At 38.0% G+C, this 18,585-nt stretch overlaps 1 protein-coding gene across 1 annotated transcript; it reads right to left on the reverse strand.

The window, feature by feature from the left end:
• Positions 1-13,982: 13,982 nt before the first annotated feature.
• Positions 13,983-17,518, reverse strand: LOC134797525 (basic juvenile hormone-suppressible protein 2-like). Its single transcript, XM_063769796.1, has 5 exons — positions 17,407-17,518; positions 16,652-16,785; positions 15,730-16,563; positions 15,465-15,649; positions 13,983-15,053 (listed from the first exon to the last, which is right to left on the reverse strand). Exons 1-5 carry the CDS (start codon positions 17,483-17,485, stop codon positions 14,018-14,020), a joined length of 2,268 nt encoding a protein of 755 aa, XP_063625866.1. The 5' UTR covers positions 17,486-17,518; the 3' UTR covers positions 13,983-14,017.
• Between the last annotated feature and the right edge of the window lie 1,067 nt (positions 17,519-18,585).

The following is an 18,585-nucleotide window of genomic DNA, read 5'->3' on the forward strand; positions in this document are numbered from 1 at the left end:
GGAATCGAAGATCTGCTTGACGCCCACGACGTCCCAACAACGTTGGAGGAACGGTTTTTCGGGTACAGACGCACCCGAGTTGAGAGCCATCCAGGCCGACTGAGCGTCAGAGACATAGGGTATGGTAGTCCTGTCTCCATCCAAAGATAAAATTTTAGAGACAAGTTCTACAACCCCTGTCGCCGACGCCAAGAAGGCCGGAAGACTCACGTCACGAGCGCGGCGTAGTCCTAGGCCACCATTCCGAATGGGCAACGATGCCAAATCCCATTGGTCTGTGTTAAGGGATACGTTAAGCAGAGACAGAGCGGTGGTGGCCGAGTGGATATGACGTCCGACTTTCAATCCGGAGGTCGCGGGTTCAAATCCTGGCTCGTACCAATGAGTTTTTCGGAACTTATGTACGAAATATCATTTAATATTTACCACTAGCTTTTCGGTGAAGGAAAACATCGTGAGGAAACCTGCATACATCTGCGAAGAAATTCAAAGGTGTATGTGAAGTCCCCAATCCGCATTGGGCTAGCGTGGGGACTATAGCCCAAGCCCTCTTGCGCATGAGAGGAGGCCTGTGCCCAGCAGTGGGACGTATATAGGCTGAAAAAAAAAAAAAAAAAAAAAAAAAAAAAGCAGACACTCGGCCGATTCTTTTAGTGTACGGTCGAAGGAGTCGATATGTTCGGGGTATAGCCAGGTTGGTACTGTGCGGAGAAAATATGTTAGTCTGGGAACGGCGAAGCAGGACCGTAACAGAGTAAGGGACACATGAGCTGATAGGTTTTTAAGCCTTTCTTTAGCGAAATGAAGGAGTTGTTCTCTTATTTGGAAGGCTTCGGGAACGGCTTCAGGAAAAATGGGGGATCCTAGGAGCTGGAAGTTTTGGGTGGACAGCTCTTTTAGTCCGGGAAGTATGGCACTGAAGGAAGGAAAACTCTCCCGAGAGTCTGCGCTGCAGGGGTAAAACTCACATTTACTCGAGTTTACCTCAAGACCCAGTTCCTTTAGAAGTGGAAGAAGCGTCAGTAGGTCTTCACGTACTTCTTCCGGCTTGCCTCCGAGTATGCCGTCATCTAGGTACCAAACGTTTAGTGGGGATCGAGGTGTTGAGATTGCTTTCTGGATACTAAGGCTGAAGATAAGGGGGCCAAGCGGATCTCCCTGCTGAGCACCCACCTGAGAGATTATGGGCGACTCACTGAAAAAGAGTTTGGAATTAAATGAATACGCTTGGTACAGAAAGGGGTATAGTGTTGGAACTTTCTCTTTAACTTCCAATAACATAGAGTCGCGCTCTAATGAGTTAAAGGCGTTTTTAATATCAAGCTTGACGATCACGCAGTCTGTATTGCTCGGATTGAGCGTGAAAGTTCTGGTGGCGTGGATGGCTGCCTCGCAACCCAGTTTAGTGGCGAACCCTAGTTGGCGTGGTTGAAGGTAGGAGGCCATTTCATCACGCACAGCACGGCACCCGAGCTTGGCGGTCAAACGGCGAAATACGCTTCCAATAGCGATTGGCCTTATGCCTCCATCCTTTTTCGATAGAGCGCATAATGATGCTCCGTAGATGTATGGGCAGACTGCGGGGTTCAGCTGGCCGCTAAGGAAAAAGTTGCAAGTAAGTTTATTGGTGACGATGACTTAACAAGGTGAATTTTTTGATGATACATATTATATTCACGTATAAATGCAAAATCTAAACATTTTCAGGCTTATCTCTGTGGGCGAGTTCAATATTTTAGTAATTTTATATTATAAAAACGGTATACACATCATAATTTATCAAGAAAAAGGACCAAATATCAACAGCGCAGGCTTCATCTGTGTAATTCAAAGTGAATGTTTAAAACAATATCTGTGTTAAAATAAATTATACATTAATTGGAAATTTTTAATGACCAAGACAATGAAATAGCGCGACGGTAGAAACTATTAGCACGGGCAATAGGGGCATCATACTTCAAACAACGAAATGAACCTCACAGCACTACCAAACGGCTGGAATATTTGGTTTGTACTTAAGGAGCGGAAACCTTGTTGTTTTGCCTTACATCTCCGGCTACTGATTCGAAGCCGATGTACGCTTTCCGATTTTCTCCATTTTATGTAAGAACATTATTAGCACGCATATAATTGCTCGCATCGTCCAGCCAGCGCCTCTTGGACATTCCCTTTGTACAGACTTATGTGATGGAGGCATACACAGAAATTTTCCACGTAGGTTGCCGGTTTTCGTATTAGTATCGTCACTGTGTTCGTCTTCGCCAATGATGAAACCTTTATATTTTACACCAAAAGTAAGCAATAAGATTCGTATATTATTAGGAAAAGTGGAAAATGGTGCCGAATGTGGCGAAAAAGGAAAATTGGCAGTCTCAAAAGTAGTAATATCAAGGAAGATTGTTTGATAAAATAAATATGCTTTGCCGTTTGACATGATTGGATACCGACATTCGTTTTTATATGAGTTATGGTGTCAAATACGTTAAACAAATCATCAGTTATAATATAATACTTATGATATGTAGGTATAGGTATAACCATATTTTATAAATATAGTCTTAGAAGGATGGTCAGGAAGATATTACGAATTGAACTCATAACATTTCAATTGCAATAAAATTAAAATAAATTAAGCCTTAAGGGAAATTTCAGGTTCGCTATACTTGCTTTAAGAAACTTTTGTTTCTAATTTCATAGGTTCGAATTGTATAATTATTTAAAAATAAAACACACACATAAGCCATGCAATAATAACCAACATTTCATTTAATAAAGGCATCTTCTTCTTGTACAGTCGACAGTAGGGTAGCAGTAAGGTGCAAAAGTGTAAACATATTTTTGACGTCGACTGTACTCGTGATAAAATAAAACAAATAATAATTATGATAATACCTTCTGTAATTATTATGCTAGTCATTTCGTTGAAAATTAATTTAGTATCTCAGTAATAAAGGTCAGATTGAGAAAAATGAGATTTATCTATGACTTGGGAGAATGGGCAGGTAACTGTATAATATTAATTATACATGTCGGCGTTCGATCGTAAGATCAGGCAGTGAAAATCTTTATCTCGTTCCCTGACGGACGCGGGGCTCCTATTTCTGGATCATTTGCCCTTCGGGCATCTAAAGCAACCTAACGAACATATCCTACCTAATCTATTGGTTTAATGTGACTACCGTCAAAACATTACCGTAATATTCCTGTTACGATCTGCCTGATCTTACGATCGGTCGTTTAAATATGTATGTAGATACATATCTACAAACATAGCAAGTTTTGCACCAATTGGTTGAAAGTTGAAATATTTCATTAATAGGTAGTGATTTCGGCTTATTTTAATGTGCTTTATCAGATCGGTGGACGAATTGGTAGATGTACAGTGGCGTTCAAAGTGCATGCATATATGTCGACCGTAATGCCTTAATTACGGTTGAAACATCTCCATGCACTTTTGAACGCCAGTGTACCTACCTTATGCAGAATAGCTTGTTTCGGATTGTAATGAAAGGCGATTAGATCTATACGACTTGTCTTGAGAGAGATTGAGATATTTTATTGATAAAATTATGAATAATTGTACATGTCACACATTCTACATAGTCTTAATATTACTCAGATTTTTTTATAAGAACATGCCTCTCTTCACGAATGCCCAAAGAAAGTGACACAAAAATTAATTTAAATCCGTTTTATTGTCAGAGACCTTTTCAAATTTGCGCTCTTCTCATTAATCAGGTCAATCTTTCATATGAACCTTTTTGTCAGCCTTTTGGTCCGTTTTTATCCTCTGGAGAATATTGAACCATCGAAACGAGGGTTTTTTGTGTGTATGTATGTTTTATATAATGGTAGGGATTTATATATTGATTTACATAAAAAAAACAGTCATCGGTTTTTTACTCATGATACATATCCAATACCCTATACCCAAGTTAGTTGAAACTGTAAAGTTAGATGGAGTAAAAGAAATATACTTTTCTAGGAGCAATATGCATTCAATTTTGAAAGGTACCTAACAAGAGTTCGTCGTGTCCCCGTGTAAAAATGCTAAGTGATACAATTACTTTTTTCTCGCGTCATGTCATGATAATCAGTATTATCAAAGCGGGAAACTGGCACTGGGTGAATTTCAACAGGTCCAAACTTTACCTAATTTTGGTGGGATTTTTTATTTTTGAAGTTTATGTCTAAATTATGTATCGATAATACGTAATTAGTCACAATCGATATTGTGTAGTAATGGCCTTTCATTATACATAGAAGTTTTCGAGATATTTTGATTTTAATAATTTGGTTGCCACCACAATTAGATTTACTGGCCACCATCCCTATTATAGTCTGTATCTTTAGGTATTTCAATAAAAGTAAACGAAATCTACCCTCAAATGGCTCCTTAAGCCAGTTGAGGGTAGATGAAAACATTACACGATCAAATAATGTAGGTTAAAGTCAGTGCAATTACAAAAAGTGAAATTTTGATTTATTGTAAAGTATTTATTTTTTACTGGTAATCAATGCACTTAGTCATTAATGCTGTGAATACAAAATATAAATATATGACAGCAAATACAAAACTACTTAGTTATGGCTCATAAGTATTAATTTTGGTGGCATGAAGCAATTTTGGTGGTTTTCAAATTACCACCAAAACCACCAAAATGGATGCACCAAAATTAGAACCATTGCATAAAAGTATATTTAAAAGTAAACCGTATCACTCACTGCAGTTTCAAGTATATATTTTAAAAAAGAAACTATAAACATGCTTTAAATACAGTTCACACAAAAACAGCTACTTTTCGGTCATTAGTTAGATACACCACCAAAATTGCATTAAAAAGTATTTTAATACACCAAAATTAGATACTTAAGCGTTTGCTGGACAGATCTAGCGTCATACGACACGTGCATCATCGCTCAGTGCCGGAGCAGACCTGAATTAACAGCCGGCCTAGCCAAGGTTACAATCGCTATCGCTTCGACAACGAAAAGCATTATGTCTCTCTATCACTCTTCCATATTAGTGCGACAGTGACAGTTGCGTTTCGATCGCTACGGATCGTAAGCGATTGGCATCTTGGCTACGCGGCCAGGTTACTCCACGTTTGTTAGCCTTGTTGCGTTTCGTTCGACCATAAAATTCATTTTCAATATTTACCACCAAAATTTACTATTTTACCAGGACAACTAGTAATGCTTTGTTTAGAGTATCAATTCATGTACTATAATCTTCACTTTTATTTTCTTATAATATACGTAGACTAATAACGAGTAAAAGTTTTAGTTAAATCAATGGATGTTATGGTTCTACTATAGAAATCATTCAAGAAAAACGGATTCAGGACACTACACCAAAATTATAATTGCGGCGAAAAAATTTTTTTTAATAAATAACAATAACTTTTATAACATTTTGCGATTTGGCAGCCACTCACATGCTTGATATTTTTCAGTGACCTCTATTATTATAATAAAATAAGGGTGACAGCTGGTAGCTACAGTTACCAAAAGCAAGTGAGTGGTTAAGATAATAATTTGTGCAAGGTTTTCAGAAAAAAAAATACCATTGTGAAACAATTAGTCCACACTGTCATTATCAGCTCCGCCGCAAAAAAAAATCGTTAAGATATTCACCCCACTATGTATTTAATACATTGTATTGAGTAAAATGGCTCTTTAGTCTCAGACACACGGTAGTTATTTAGTCCTACCATGCATATTAGATGATTTTAAGTAAAAATAAGTAACGAAGAAAAGTGTTTAGTTTCGTTGAATGATATTCACCTGACTACTTAACTAGTAACAGTTTTCTATTACTTTTTATTGGTATTGAACATTTAAAAGGATGTTGTTGTAACTACTGGAGACTTTTACTCCCAGTGGTAACATGCGGAACAAATTCCAGCTGGTAAGTAACGAGTTAATAGTAACAGATGGGTATAACCCATTTCATTTCAGCTCGAACTATGCAACTAAGAAAGTTTGAGTTTGAATTACTTATACAAAGGTCATCCCTAAATGCGATTACACCCTAAATATAACTCAATAATGTATTTGATGCCTTCCAGTTAATTTAATTAAGATCACCTCATCAAAAGCTATCGACACGGCAACGTACCCAGATTAAGGCCGTACCGTAAAATGGGGTGAGTAGGGATAAAACTGACATTCATACCTCGATAACATTTTATTTTTACATATATATATAATAAATGTTCCGGATGTTTGTATTTTTTTTTGGGTAGTTCCATTTCATAACTTTATTACCGATAGACACAAAATCCCTCCTCACCCCGTAGTACCTCGTAGTTGGGGTGAGATGGGATTTCATACAAAGGTGATTTTGGAACATTGTTGGACCGTTTTTTTTTTATGTATATCACTATATAGACCGGGAGATAGTGACACATTTTACTGGGTTATTTGTACCAGTATGGCGGTTCGTCAGGGGTCTAAGTACGTAAAGAACGAAATAAAAATGATGGTCATAGCGCTGGTACCGGCGGCCCAATCGCGTGGGCGTTAGTCGAACGTGTCGGATAAAATACGAGTGTCGAACTATTTGTTCCACAAAAATCCTCGTATTATTCGATAGTCCATAAAAAAGAAGTAGACGGTAGCGTAATGCCATACTTCTCCGGTGTGACTTACAGCCCGCCATACTGAGGCGAACACATTAATTAAAAAAAAACAATTCAATCATTTGTGCCAAGCTAATTTTTGCACAGGTGATCATCGTCGAGCAGCCATTCATGGACATCATGCCATACTTTTCGGATGGTTCCAAATGGCCGCCATACCGCCGCAAAGGAGTTAATTTTTTTTATTGCTAAACGATTTGTACCATCTTGTAATTTTTTTCCAAGACTTTCTGTGTGATCATAAATGGAAATCTCATAATGCCATACCTGTAGGAGGTGGCAAATGTGTACAATATTTTTTTTTTTTCAAGCATGGTGCCCCTTTTTCCCCCTATTAGAAGTATGGCAAATATAATAATGGTCACATTGCATCATATAATTTCCAAAAATCCAAATGCCATACTGGTACAAATCGTCAAAAAATTGTTATTTGTTTTAAGTCTTGGCTTAAGTCTCACAGTCGTCCGCCCCGTAGTTATAATCTGAAATATATTTTTTTAGGTACAATTGTATCCAAACAAACAGAATATGATGATGCCATGCTGTAAAAAATTATTTTACGTATACATAGTCGTATTTTTGAAACGTGTCGATTAAATAAGTTTTTCAAGTATGGCAGCACTTTATCCCCCTACTATAAGTATGGCAATTATAATAACGGTCACATTTTATCAAATACTTTCCAAAAATTTAAATGCAATACTGGTACAAATCGTTTAACAAAAAAAAAAATTAACTCCCTTGCGGCGGTATGGCGGCCATTTGGAACCGTCCGAAGAGTATGGCATGGTGATGTCCATGAATGGCTGCTCGACGATGATCACCTGTGCAAAAATTAGCTTGGCACAAATGGTGGAATTATTATTTTTTAATTAATGTGTTCGCCTCAGTGTGGCGGGCTGTAAGTCACACCGGAGAAGTATGGCATTACGCTACCGCCTACTTCTTTTTTATGGACTATCGGAAAATACGAGGATTTTTGTGGAACAAATCGTTCGACACTCGTATTTTATCCGACACGTTCGACTAACGCCCACGCGATTGGGCCGCCGGTACCAGCGCTATGACCATCATTTTTCTTTCCTTCATTACATGCTTAGACCCCTGACGAACCGCCATACTGGTCCAAATGACCCAGTAAAATGTGTCACTATCTCCCGGTCTAATAGCTCCATTTGTATTACGAATACAATATTTAGGTAGCAGTAGCCTTTAAAAACCATCTTTACCCCCCGGCATCCCTTCTCTCCCCATTCATAACCCAACTCTCCACGCAATCCCTACTCACCCCATTTTACGGTACTCACTCGGTAATTAAGTGAGAGCCACACGTTTCATGTTGTAATGGTTCGATAAATTTCTCCGGGCCAAAACCATTAGTCAAAGGGTTTCTGAACCTATTGTAATTGGACTATTAGTAGATAAAAGCGAACGGATTCTATCTAGGAGCCTAAGAGCTATTGATTTAATTAATAATTTTGTTCGTATTTGTATGGACAACATGAATTCGAAAGAAGGCCTTTTACTAGGCAATTTTATTTTACTACAACGCTGGCAATGATTAGAAATAAATTACTGGTCCCTAACCGTAAACACAGTGAAAATTAAAAATTAAAAATTAGGAGTGTAAAACAGGTTTCATACAAAATCTTTAAATGCTCCTAATTCTTATAATAAATCTAAATTCTAATACCTACAATCAAACGTGGTTGTCGTTGATATAATATATAACAAATTGTGTCAAAATGAAGACTACGTTTTCATTATTATTTTATAAAAAGGTGAAATCGCGCGGGGACTTTCGTCTTAACGTGAAAAAAAGGTATGTTAATGTAAACCAAGGTGAAATATTTAACCTAGAAATAAATTATGACTTCCATATCAATACAAAATTCAAATTAAGATGCTTATTAGTCTAACTTGAAAATATACAGGGTGTCCCATAAGTGACACGTCACAGTGACACTGGAGGCAGGCCAGGCCAAGAGGACCTAAACCAACTTAACATGACCCCAGTAAAAGTGGCACGGTTTTCGAGTTATTGCCAAATTAAGGTTTTTCATGAAATTTTGACCGTTTTTAACATTGTTAGTGCCAGTGTGTACTCGGAAAGGTCTCGAAGTTCATTTTTTTTACGGCATCATGAATAGTTAACTAAGATAACAGAATAGGTAGCCAATAACGTCCCAAGAGCAACTACGGCGGCATGTTCGAGGCAGCACGAAACATATCAGACATTTATTTAAGGAAATTAACTTGATGTTTTATAAGACGGTGCCAAGCGTGCATACGAGCCGGGGTAAAACAATTCGAGCACCTATTGTAAAATAAAATTGGTTAAACTTCAACCTGCAGTATTTTATTTTCTTTGAACCGTTATCAATTCAATGATATCCTTAAAAAGGGAGATAACCATTTTCCATCTCATTCTTTTAGGCATTCAGCAAATACTGAATAGGCGTTTTTTTATTACTGTACCCAGAATTAGATATCTTAACACAAATCGTTATTTTTAATAAGTAGCAACGGATTGCAGATTTCCTAGTTTTAACTTATTTTTTATGAGGCTTTCGAAGGATGATGATGAAGAAGGATGTCATACCATTTTTGAATCTGCATAACATGCTCAATATTTTGACGTTATTTGCTCATTACTTTTCTAGTATTTTTTTTTCACGGTAGGTGGTCAAAGTCGAAATTAATGTATCGCTGTGAATTTACTTCAAGATTAAACCAGTATTTTTTTGCATTTTACATTCTTTATCGATAAAATACATATTCTGTTATCTGAAATAACTATTCATGATCCCGTACACATAAAAAAATAACTTTGTGACCTTTCCGAGTGCACACTGGCACTAACAATGTTAAAAACGGTCAAGGTTTGGGTCCTCTTGGCCTGGTCTACCTCCAGTGTCACTGTGACGTGTCACTTATGGGACACCCAGTATAAAGTTCAATCTGCAAAGTGGTAACAGTACAGTTTACTTAGTCCTTCCATCTCATCGAGAACCCAAGGGACCCACAGTGCTGTCGAGAGCGCATTACCCATATTCTCTCACTGGCTTTCCAAAACTCATGTAACTTTGAAGAGTTGTTATGATAATAGACCTTATTCAATATATTTAAAGGTTACTATTTCAATGGAACAGTTATCAACATATGAGCTTTAGAAAGTAAAGAATCGATATTTCTTAGCGGTTTACCTATATTCCTTAGATAGGTACATTTGTTGCCTCTTTAGCAGTCTTTGAACGAAATTTATCTAAAAGCTAATGGTTCAAGATGTTGCGAAACCTTATTGAAAATTCAAACAGTACAGTACATGACGGCTAATCCACTAGTATAGTAGGTAACATAAAACAAATATAAACACTAAGCACATTCTACTATTCACTAACTACATACGAGTAGTACATACACATGAGCTTTTTATTACGTCTAACGCTCGATCAATAACAATATTTAGGTACTTTTTTTTAAAGTTCAATTACATATGTTTAACATAATATATAATCAATCATTACCACCGACCGGTACTAGCACGGTGTGAACGAGCCTCCATCATGGGTGGGGAGGGGACGGGTAGTCATTTGCTTGAAATTAGCCCGGGACATGAGTACATGACGGACGGAATCGCTGCGAAACGATTTTACATCGCAACAGCGAGGCTCAAACGTAAGTACCTACCATCGACAATATCCGCAAGCAGTAAGGGAATCGGGAAGTTAATCGAATTCGGATTCACAAACAGAAAAACTTGCTAATTTTGTTCTTTGAAAAAATAATATATCCGTAAGTTTTGGATCTCAGATAAATGAGATAAAACACGTGGTCAATCCACACGAAATACATTATTGGCTTTAAAGGTGACGACCGGTTTGGCCTAGTGGATAGTGACCCTGCCTGCGAAACCGATGGTCCTGGGTTCGAATCCCAGTAAGGGCATTTATTTGTGTGATGAACAAATATTTGTTCCTGAGTCATGGGTGTTTTCTATGTATATGTTACTGTAAAAGCCCGAAGTACGGCAAAACCTAGGTTTTACCGATGCTGATCGGTAAAAGCCCGAAATGTTAAATCTTACTAGTTTACTTCGGACTTTTACCAACACCGATATGGTAAATCCTAGGTCTTACCACGGCGACCGGTAAAGTTTGAATCATGCACTGATTCTCAACACCTCCCGCTCAAACCCCCGTACACCGCACCGCATGCGCCGTTAAGTGGGTTCCCAAGTAGCACAGATTAGCTGTATAGCAGCCGCATAATGAAGTACGAATACGCTTGAAGCTGGATTATAAAAGCTGCATAAGAGCTGAATAAGCGTCTTTTCAGCTTTTATAACTCTTAAATGGGCACAAATTAGGCAGCCTTAAGTTCACATAGCTACTTAAGAGCGTTGTAGCAGCAATTTAACGGAATTATAAGGGGTAACAGGAGTTATAAGAGGTGTATATTGTAAGTATGTATTTATCTATATGTCATTCAATCGGCAGCACATCAGATCCTTCAATTGTGGATGTCGAGGGCCCTGAATGAAATACGATGTTCAACTCACAATCTTTACTGCACAAGACTCATTACAAATCACAGCACGCGATACGTTTCTTATCTTAAGCAAACCAGTGGATTAGACCCAAGAACCGCCACAGAAGGCCACAGACGTCATCTTCTCCCGTTCGTTCTCATCTCAAGATTGATTGACAGCATATCTTCAATTGTTCTCGACTTCAATTGTTTTGACAGCGCACTCTATGACGCCTTGGCGGAACTGCGTCGAACGCCACTCAGGTGTACGTAACACCCTAGTTTGCTCTATTTGTCAAAGGTTGCGTGAGAAAACGCCTCTTGAAGGCGATAGATGGCACATTTCAGCCATTCTCCGACATATATAAGTATGTATATCGTCGCCTAGCACCCATAGTACAAGCTTTGCTTAGTTTGGGGCTAGGTTGATCTGTGATGTCCCCTAATATTTATTTATTTATTTTTGAAAAATGGTCAAAAACTGAATCGACAAAAAATATATTTAATCATCGAACCTACTCCCAAATTTTCGTGAGAATCGGTTGAGAATTGCGACCTGTAGAGGAGAATATCCGGACATACGAAAGCATTTTTGCCCAAGCTGAAACGGAGATCTTCGCTAACGCTCGGTCAATAACTTAGTTTTACGAATGCGTGTTTAGTATTGGCTCTTCGAAGAACAGGAAAATAAAGGGCAGTTATCTGTTGCCAGGCCAGTTTATGTTTTGACTAGTCGTTAAATGTGGCTCTAAAACAAGACAATTCCCTTTGCAGCAGTATAATTCCTGATGTTCTGAGATAAGTTATGTTTTCGGCTATCTTTTAGAAGGCGTTGTCTACCACCCGTATTTCCTGTTTAATATGTGGGGTACTTACCTCATTGCTGTACCTACTAAGTTGAGAAGACCTTTAAAATTCCGAGTGATCTAAAATATTTGAGTATTCAGTGAAATTTATTTTACACATCGTGCTCGTAGGTTGATGATGAAAGACACATTGTTCTACACTTTACTATTTATACAAAATGTACACAAATTCTTTACAGTAAAATCCCAATCAATTAATTCTCAGCAGGAGGATGTACGGTGTGGTTAGATTATAAACTGAAATAAATCGTCGGCCTAATTCGCATACCTCGTAACTCCATTTTTTTTTAAATCATGTTTTGACACTTTTAGATAGTACTATTCTGAATGCATCTAACGGCAACACTCTTAAATACCAAAAATAAACCGTTTATGTTTAAAAAGCAAAATAGAAAACCTCGCAACTCCCGACCGCCATTTTGTAAAAGGAATACCTCGTATCTCCACCCCGCCACTCCTTTCACTACAGGTTGCGATGGCGTTTTTTTTTTAAATCATGTTTTGACACTTTTTCATAGTACTATTCTGAACGCATCTAACGGCAAAACTCTTAAATAGGTACCAAAAAGAAACCGTTTACGTTTAATAAGCAAAATAGAAAACCTCGCAACTCCCGACCGCCATTTTGTAAAAGGAATAACTCGTATCTCTTCATGCAAAATTTTTGGTAAAACGGTGGGAGATAAAAACAAAGAAAATAAAATAAATGGAGCAATGAAGGTTAATAAACCGCACGAAGTGGGCGGCGCACACATGAATCATAGCCTCCTGATATACGACTATTATCCTCGTGCTTAGAGAACCTTCTGTTCTACTAGAGATGCCCCGAATAGTGAATTTGACCGAATACCGGATACCGAATATTCGGCCCCTCTCTCGCCCGAATACCGAATATTCGGCGACCGAATATTCGGCATGACAAGCGAACATTTTGAGTCACAATTATTATGAAAACTGTTCGCCAACAAAGCACAACGTTTCCTAAGATATATTTTTTATGTTCAACAGAATTAATGAATTTAGTTAGAGTCGTACAAATCAGACCCATGATAAAAGTAAAAATATTTTGTAATCAACAATACTCATAAACGTGCCTTCGTATTTAACTACTTTCCAAGAATACATTTTAAATATTAAGTATACCTAGTTTTAGGATATTTTTTGAGTATTTTTTCATTTTTGGTAGGTGCTACATATATTCGGTATTCGGTCGGAATACCGAATATTCGGCAAAGTGGCCGAATAGGCCGAATACCGAATAGTTGCCGAATATTCGTGGCATCTCTATGTTCTACTCATACAAGATACAAGTAAACATACCTACATGATGCACTTTAATGACTGAGACGAAATTCAAAATTTGTATGGGAAAGCGATCGTTCGCATCTACATTTTTTAAATTTATCGCCTTTTTTCTAACATAAGCAAAGTATATAAAATACTTTCTATAATGTCTGTCTGTCTGTCTGTGGCATGGTGGCTCTCCAAAGGATGGGCCGATTTCGATGCGGTTTTTTATACGTTGATGCTAGTAAACTATACTTGCGGTGGTTTTTAGGTAGCTATGTTTTATAGAAATCGATCCTGCAGTTTGGAGAGCTCTTTTTCATAATAATATAAGGCGATTTTTTTGTATTTCGTATTTGCTTTCTCTCATTGTACAATCTCCTTCTATAGCTATGTCATAATTAGGTATATGGGTAAAATTTTAGTAAAATACCTACTTTACTTCAGCTACCAAGGCTTTGCACCTATCAACCAAATACCCTGTACGTTATACTTTAATATGCACTGTATTTTGTGCGAATTAAAAGCTATTAAATCATAAGATGGCCTATTAACAAAAGTAGGTAGATTCAAGAAAACAAGATATCATAAAAAAAATATTAAAATATATTTTTTTAGTTTTTTCAATTGCTAGAAAAGAACATTATTTCATTTCATTCATCATACACGAGAAGTTAATTATTATATTATTCAGAAATCAACGTTCAGAAGATTGACATCACGGTCGATGTGAGTGTTGAGGTCGACATCGACAAACACCTTGTCGTCGTCGATGGAGGTCATGTGTCCCATGTCGTAGTGCTTCAGAACCCATCTGTTCCAGCGAGTCTTCATGTCGCAATCCTGCCTCTTGTGGAAGATCATGACATCAACAAACTTCATGTTCGGCGTAAAGAACTTAGTTACATCAATATGACGATCGAAGGGGAAACCAAGCGGCATTTTGTCGAGAAGGACAGTTGACCTAAAGTCCATAACAAGGTCTTTGCGGTTCGTGTCCAAGAGTGTCAGATCCATATTGTCGACCAGTCTCAACGGAGTGACAATACAATACAGCATCATCTTCATGCCTCCCACATGACCCCTGGGCAATAACAGCCTAGTCGGGAATCCAGTCACGTAATTCCTCAGGTCCTTCACTAACAAATCACGCATGTCAGTAATACCATCGATCTTCTTCCATAAGTCACGGGTCATAATACGATCGCGCACCAGGTTGTGCATCTCCTTGGAATCTCTGACAATAGTGTTCTTGCCATTGTTCAGTTTGTATAAGAAAGAGTCAAGCTCAACAAAGTTAAGACGGTTTCTGTTGATGTCAATCAGTCGGTGTAAGTGGTCTTCCTTGGGTCCCAAGAAGATTCTCACAACACAGTCGACTGTCTTGTCAGACAAGACATCGATAGTTACTTTGAAAGGTTGGTGATTCATACGGCGTTTGCGAACCATGAAGACCATGTCGGATTTAGTCTTCTTCATTTCTTCATCGGTCAAAGTTACGGCGTTAGTCATGTCCATAAGGTAGTCATCGAAATAGGTAACGAGTTTGTCTACTACAATGTTGTCGATTTTAACACCGGGGAACAGAAGATCATCCTTAGTGTAACACGGCAGACGTCTCTTGAACAAAACAACCAAGTCTACCAGACGCTTCTGGAGCTTGTAGAAGACAGGGTCACGCAGAGCAGTATGGTACTGATCCAAAATTGAGGGCACAACGAAGTATCTGTGTAAAAAACCGTTATTTAGAACTTTTATAACTTCCAGCATATATAAATGTACACATGGTGACGTGCCACAAATATCAAAAAATATTTAACTTTCAATTAGTCATTTTTGTGTCGATTGAACGAGATCTTTTTATCAATAATTCAAATTCAAATTTTATTTAAGTTAATCGATCATCCAAAGAGTCGCCATCATCTCGCAGGTTATTCAAAAAAATGTAAAGTAGAATAAATGTACCTATTAATAAGACAAACTGAGAACTGTTGAAGATTTAATAACTTTATGTTAGCTAAAGCTGGTATTATAGTCTCTTACCACTATAGCAAGTACAACAACTCAAAAGAACAACACATTACAAGCGTTTGGCGTTTGGTGCTATAAGAAAGAACGGTAATTTTTTGCAACTTACTTGTCTGATTTAAAAACGTTAAGTCCAAGGCAGGCCTTCATAACGATAAGCAGGTAACGATAAGCTTCAACACGGTCCTTATCGGTAACGTCGGTAATTATGTCCTTGTCAATTTTACCGTAAATAAGTTTTCCTAGAGTTTCGATATCCTCAGTCTTCTTCAACTCAAACCTCTTGCCGTTGATCTGTTGAGAAGACAAGGAATTATTAGGATATAATGACTAAAAATTATAATTACAAAATTACTGTATGAAATCCAACTTACTTCACAATATCCCTTGACAATAGCTTCCCTTATGATCCTCTCGTAAGTCTGAGCTAGAGTAACAACATCAACGTTATCGTCGCGGACAATGACATAGTTGTTCATCCTGTTGGGGATTTGTACACCGTTATGCAGTTTCAGCCAAGGCCAGTAGCCCTTCCTGATGGGCTTGTGCCAGGACAGAGTTTTGATTTCTCCCAGTCCATTTGATAATCTCTCAAGATAGTACCTGGCTAAGATTTGTTGGTAAATATACAGAGTCAGTTCGCAACGCCTGGTCTTATATTTGTCAAAAATAGCGTCCTTCATCCAGAATGGATGGTCGATGTGGAAGTAGTAGTAGTAGGTGTTCAGATCAATGTCTTCAGTGAAGTATCTCAACCTGTCTTCATCATTAAGGTACACACGTTTGTCGTATACGTTTTCATCGATTATGTAAACGTCCTTGTCAGTCTTCTTAATGCCATAGAAGTCGCATAGTTTGTGGTCGAGCAATCCCCTCTTCATCTTCAACATGTAAGCCTTTTGAATAACATCGCCACGCACAAAGTAGTACGGATAGATTTCGTAGGGAGGAGGCAGAATGATGCCCCTGCAGTCCTCACGGTGTCTACAAGCAACAGTAAGTGCGTAGACAAACATGCCCTCGTTCATGTAACAACGCATCCAACAGGCGGTCTTGATGAAGGTCTCAAAGTCCTTGGCGTAGTAGAGCATGTGGAACATGGTTACTACCTCGTCAAGCTGACGGTCGATGTGGAGCGTAAAAACTTCACCACGTGGAAGCACGCCAAACTTAAGCGTCTTCACAAAACGTTTGTGTACATCGGTTTTCTGAAAATAATATTAAATTAAATTATTTATTGAGCTAGTTTTAGCGTAAGTAACTTCAAGTCGGTTGTCTAACATGTGTTTTACTTACGGTGTAGAGATCTACGCAGTCCTCAATCTTGAAGTTTTTGGCTATATCAACGATTTCCTTGTACATGCAGGGTTCCGTAACATGATTCAGTAGCTTCAGAATCAACTTCTGTCTTTCTTTGACGTCAAATTTAACTGTGAAAAACGGTGATTAAATAATTAAACAATGCTTTATGCGTAAACTTAGTATTACGTTTTATGTTTATGTACATAAGGATTACGTCATGAAATAAAAAGTAACTGAACGGAACGCACACTCGCAAACGTAGTTGTGAGCAACATTTATTTAGTGGGAGATCCTTTCTCGACGAGTTACTACCGCTATTTCAAACTAAGCCCATAAGTGTAAAGGGGAATAGAATATTGATACAAATATTAGTTAAGTTAAGAGAAAAGTAAAGATAAACAAGGATTAGCTGCGCAGTGCGCAGGGCTTGTACAGGTACTACTGATATGATGGTCCTAGGTAATTGTTTACATGACAGTGTGATATAGGCAGCGTCTGGCTCTTTCAATTGTTCGTGTTAAAAAGAGACACTTATTTTATCACGTGGATAATTTGTATGGAAGCCATGCAATTAGCTTGCAGTCAGTGTGCAGTTCCTATAAAATTTGCTGCCGCGGTGCAGTCCATCTGTACCAGCTCTATTACGCACAGTCATATATTAGTAACGGGGCGGATTTCAAGTCAAACCAATTACACAATTATCCAGACAAACAGATAACTTAATGGAATTAAAACTTTGAAGTGCTTACCCGTGTTATGGTCATCTGTTATCTCTCTAGCCATGGCCATAGCGGCCAGGCCGAGTACCAATAGTACGGTCGCCTTCATCGTACAGCCGACCCAGAGGGAACTCAACTGTGCTTTCTCTTACTGTTCCACCCCCTTTTATACCGCTAGATAATAATATTTTTCTCGAGATAAGCAACAAAGTATTCTTTGTTTGCTTACTTTTTAATATTCTAAGTTGTCAAGAGAACATATATTAAGAACAATAGCTATGTATTTTATTGACTCACCTCACATGTCGATAACGTAATGTATTTTTTAAACACAACCCTACCTAAGACCTACCTACAACCTATACAAGTTTGGTTTATGTAGAATCGATAATATTTGAACTGCATAAACGTGTACGTGTAGGTACTCGTGCATACATGTACAGTCAGCTGCAGTGATAGTTGATCCCCCTTTTTTTTGACGGAGTGGGAATGCGTTTACGCACGGTATGTGGGACTCGCCGATCCTTTCCCCTCTCCTGGCAAGAGGGGGAGAATTTGGCCCTACCCACTAAACCCACTCCTGCGTATGACCCCCTGCATACAAACAGTCTATGCATTAGGCAAGTATATCTGCAGCTGACTGCAGAATGTCATAGTACTCTTGTGTTACAATAAATGGCATTTTGCATATTAAACTATGAAAAAGAGTAGTCTATATTTTCTCATTTTACTACGGTTCTGTTGTTGTATCAACAATGGGATTATGTGTTGCCCTTACATATTACCAGATTTGTTGACTGCCGACATTCTAGTCCCATTCTTAGCACCCTTTCAGAGATCATTAGATACTTTGATTGGTTCCTAACAGAAATAGAACTTGGCCTGTACGAGTATAATAAATAAATACATATGTCTTAGCTTGGGCGGGTAAAAGATAACTTAGGTACCAAAAATAAAGTGTTCGCAAAACAAACAAACGCGTAAAGCTTTCGAAAACTCCGAAAAGTTATCAGATTATAATTTCGACCGTTGGATTTCGTGTATTTAGTTAAATAATATCTCCACTGCCAGGCATTTAATTTCTACTAATAGAATTGCAAACGAGTGGTCTTATCACTAGATTCCCAATTTCTTCTATTCGAGCGATTTCAATGTACAACAAGCAACGTATTTCAAAAATTAGCATTTCGCCGTTTTCCACCGATTTTC

Source organism: Cydia splendana, chromosome 15 (assembly GCF_910591565.1).
Source record: "Cydia splendana chromosome 15, ilCydSple1.2, whole genome shotgun sequence".
NCBI lineage: Eukaryota > Metazoa > Arthropoda > Insecta > Lepidoptera > Tortricidae > Cydia > Cydia splendana.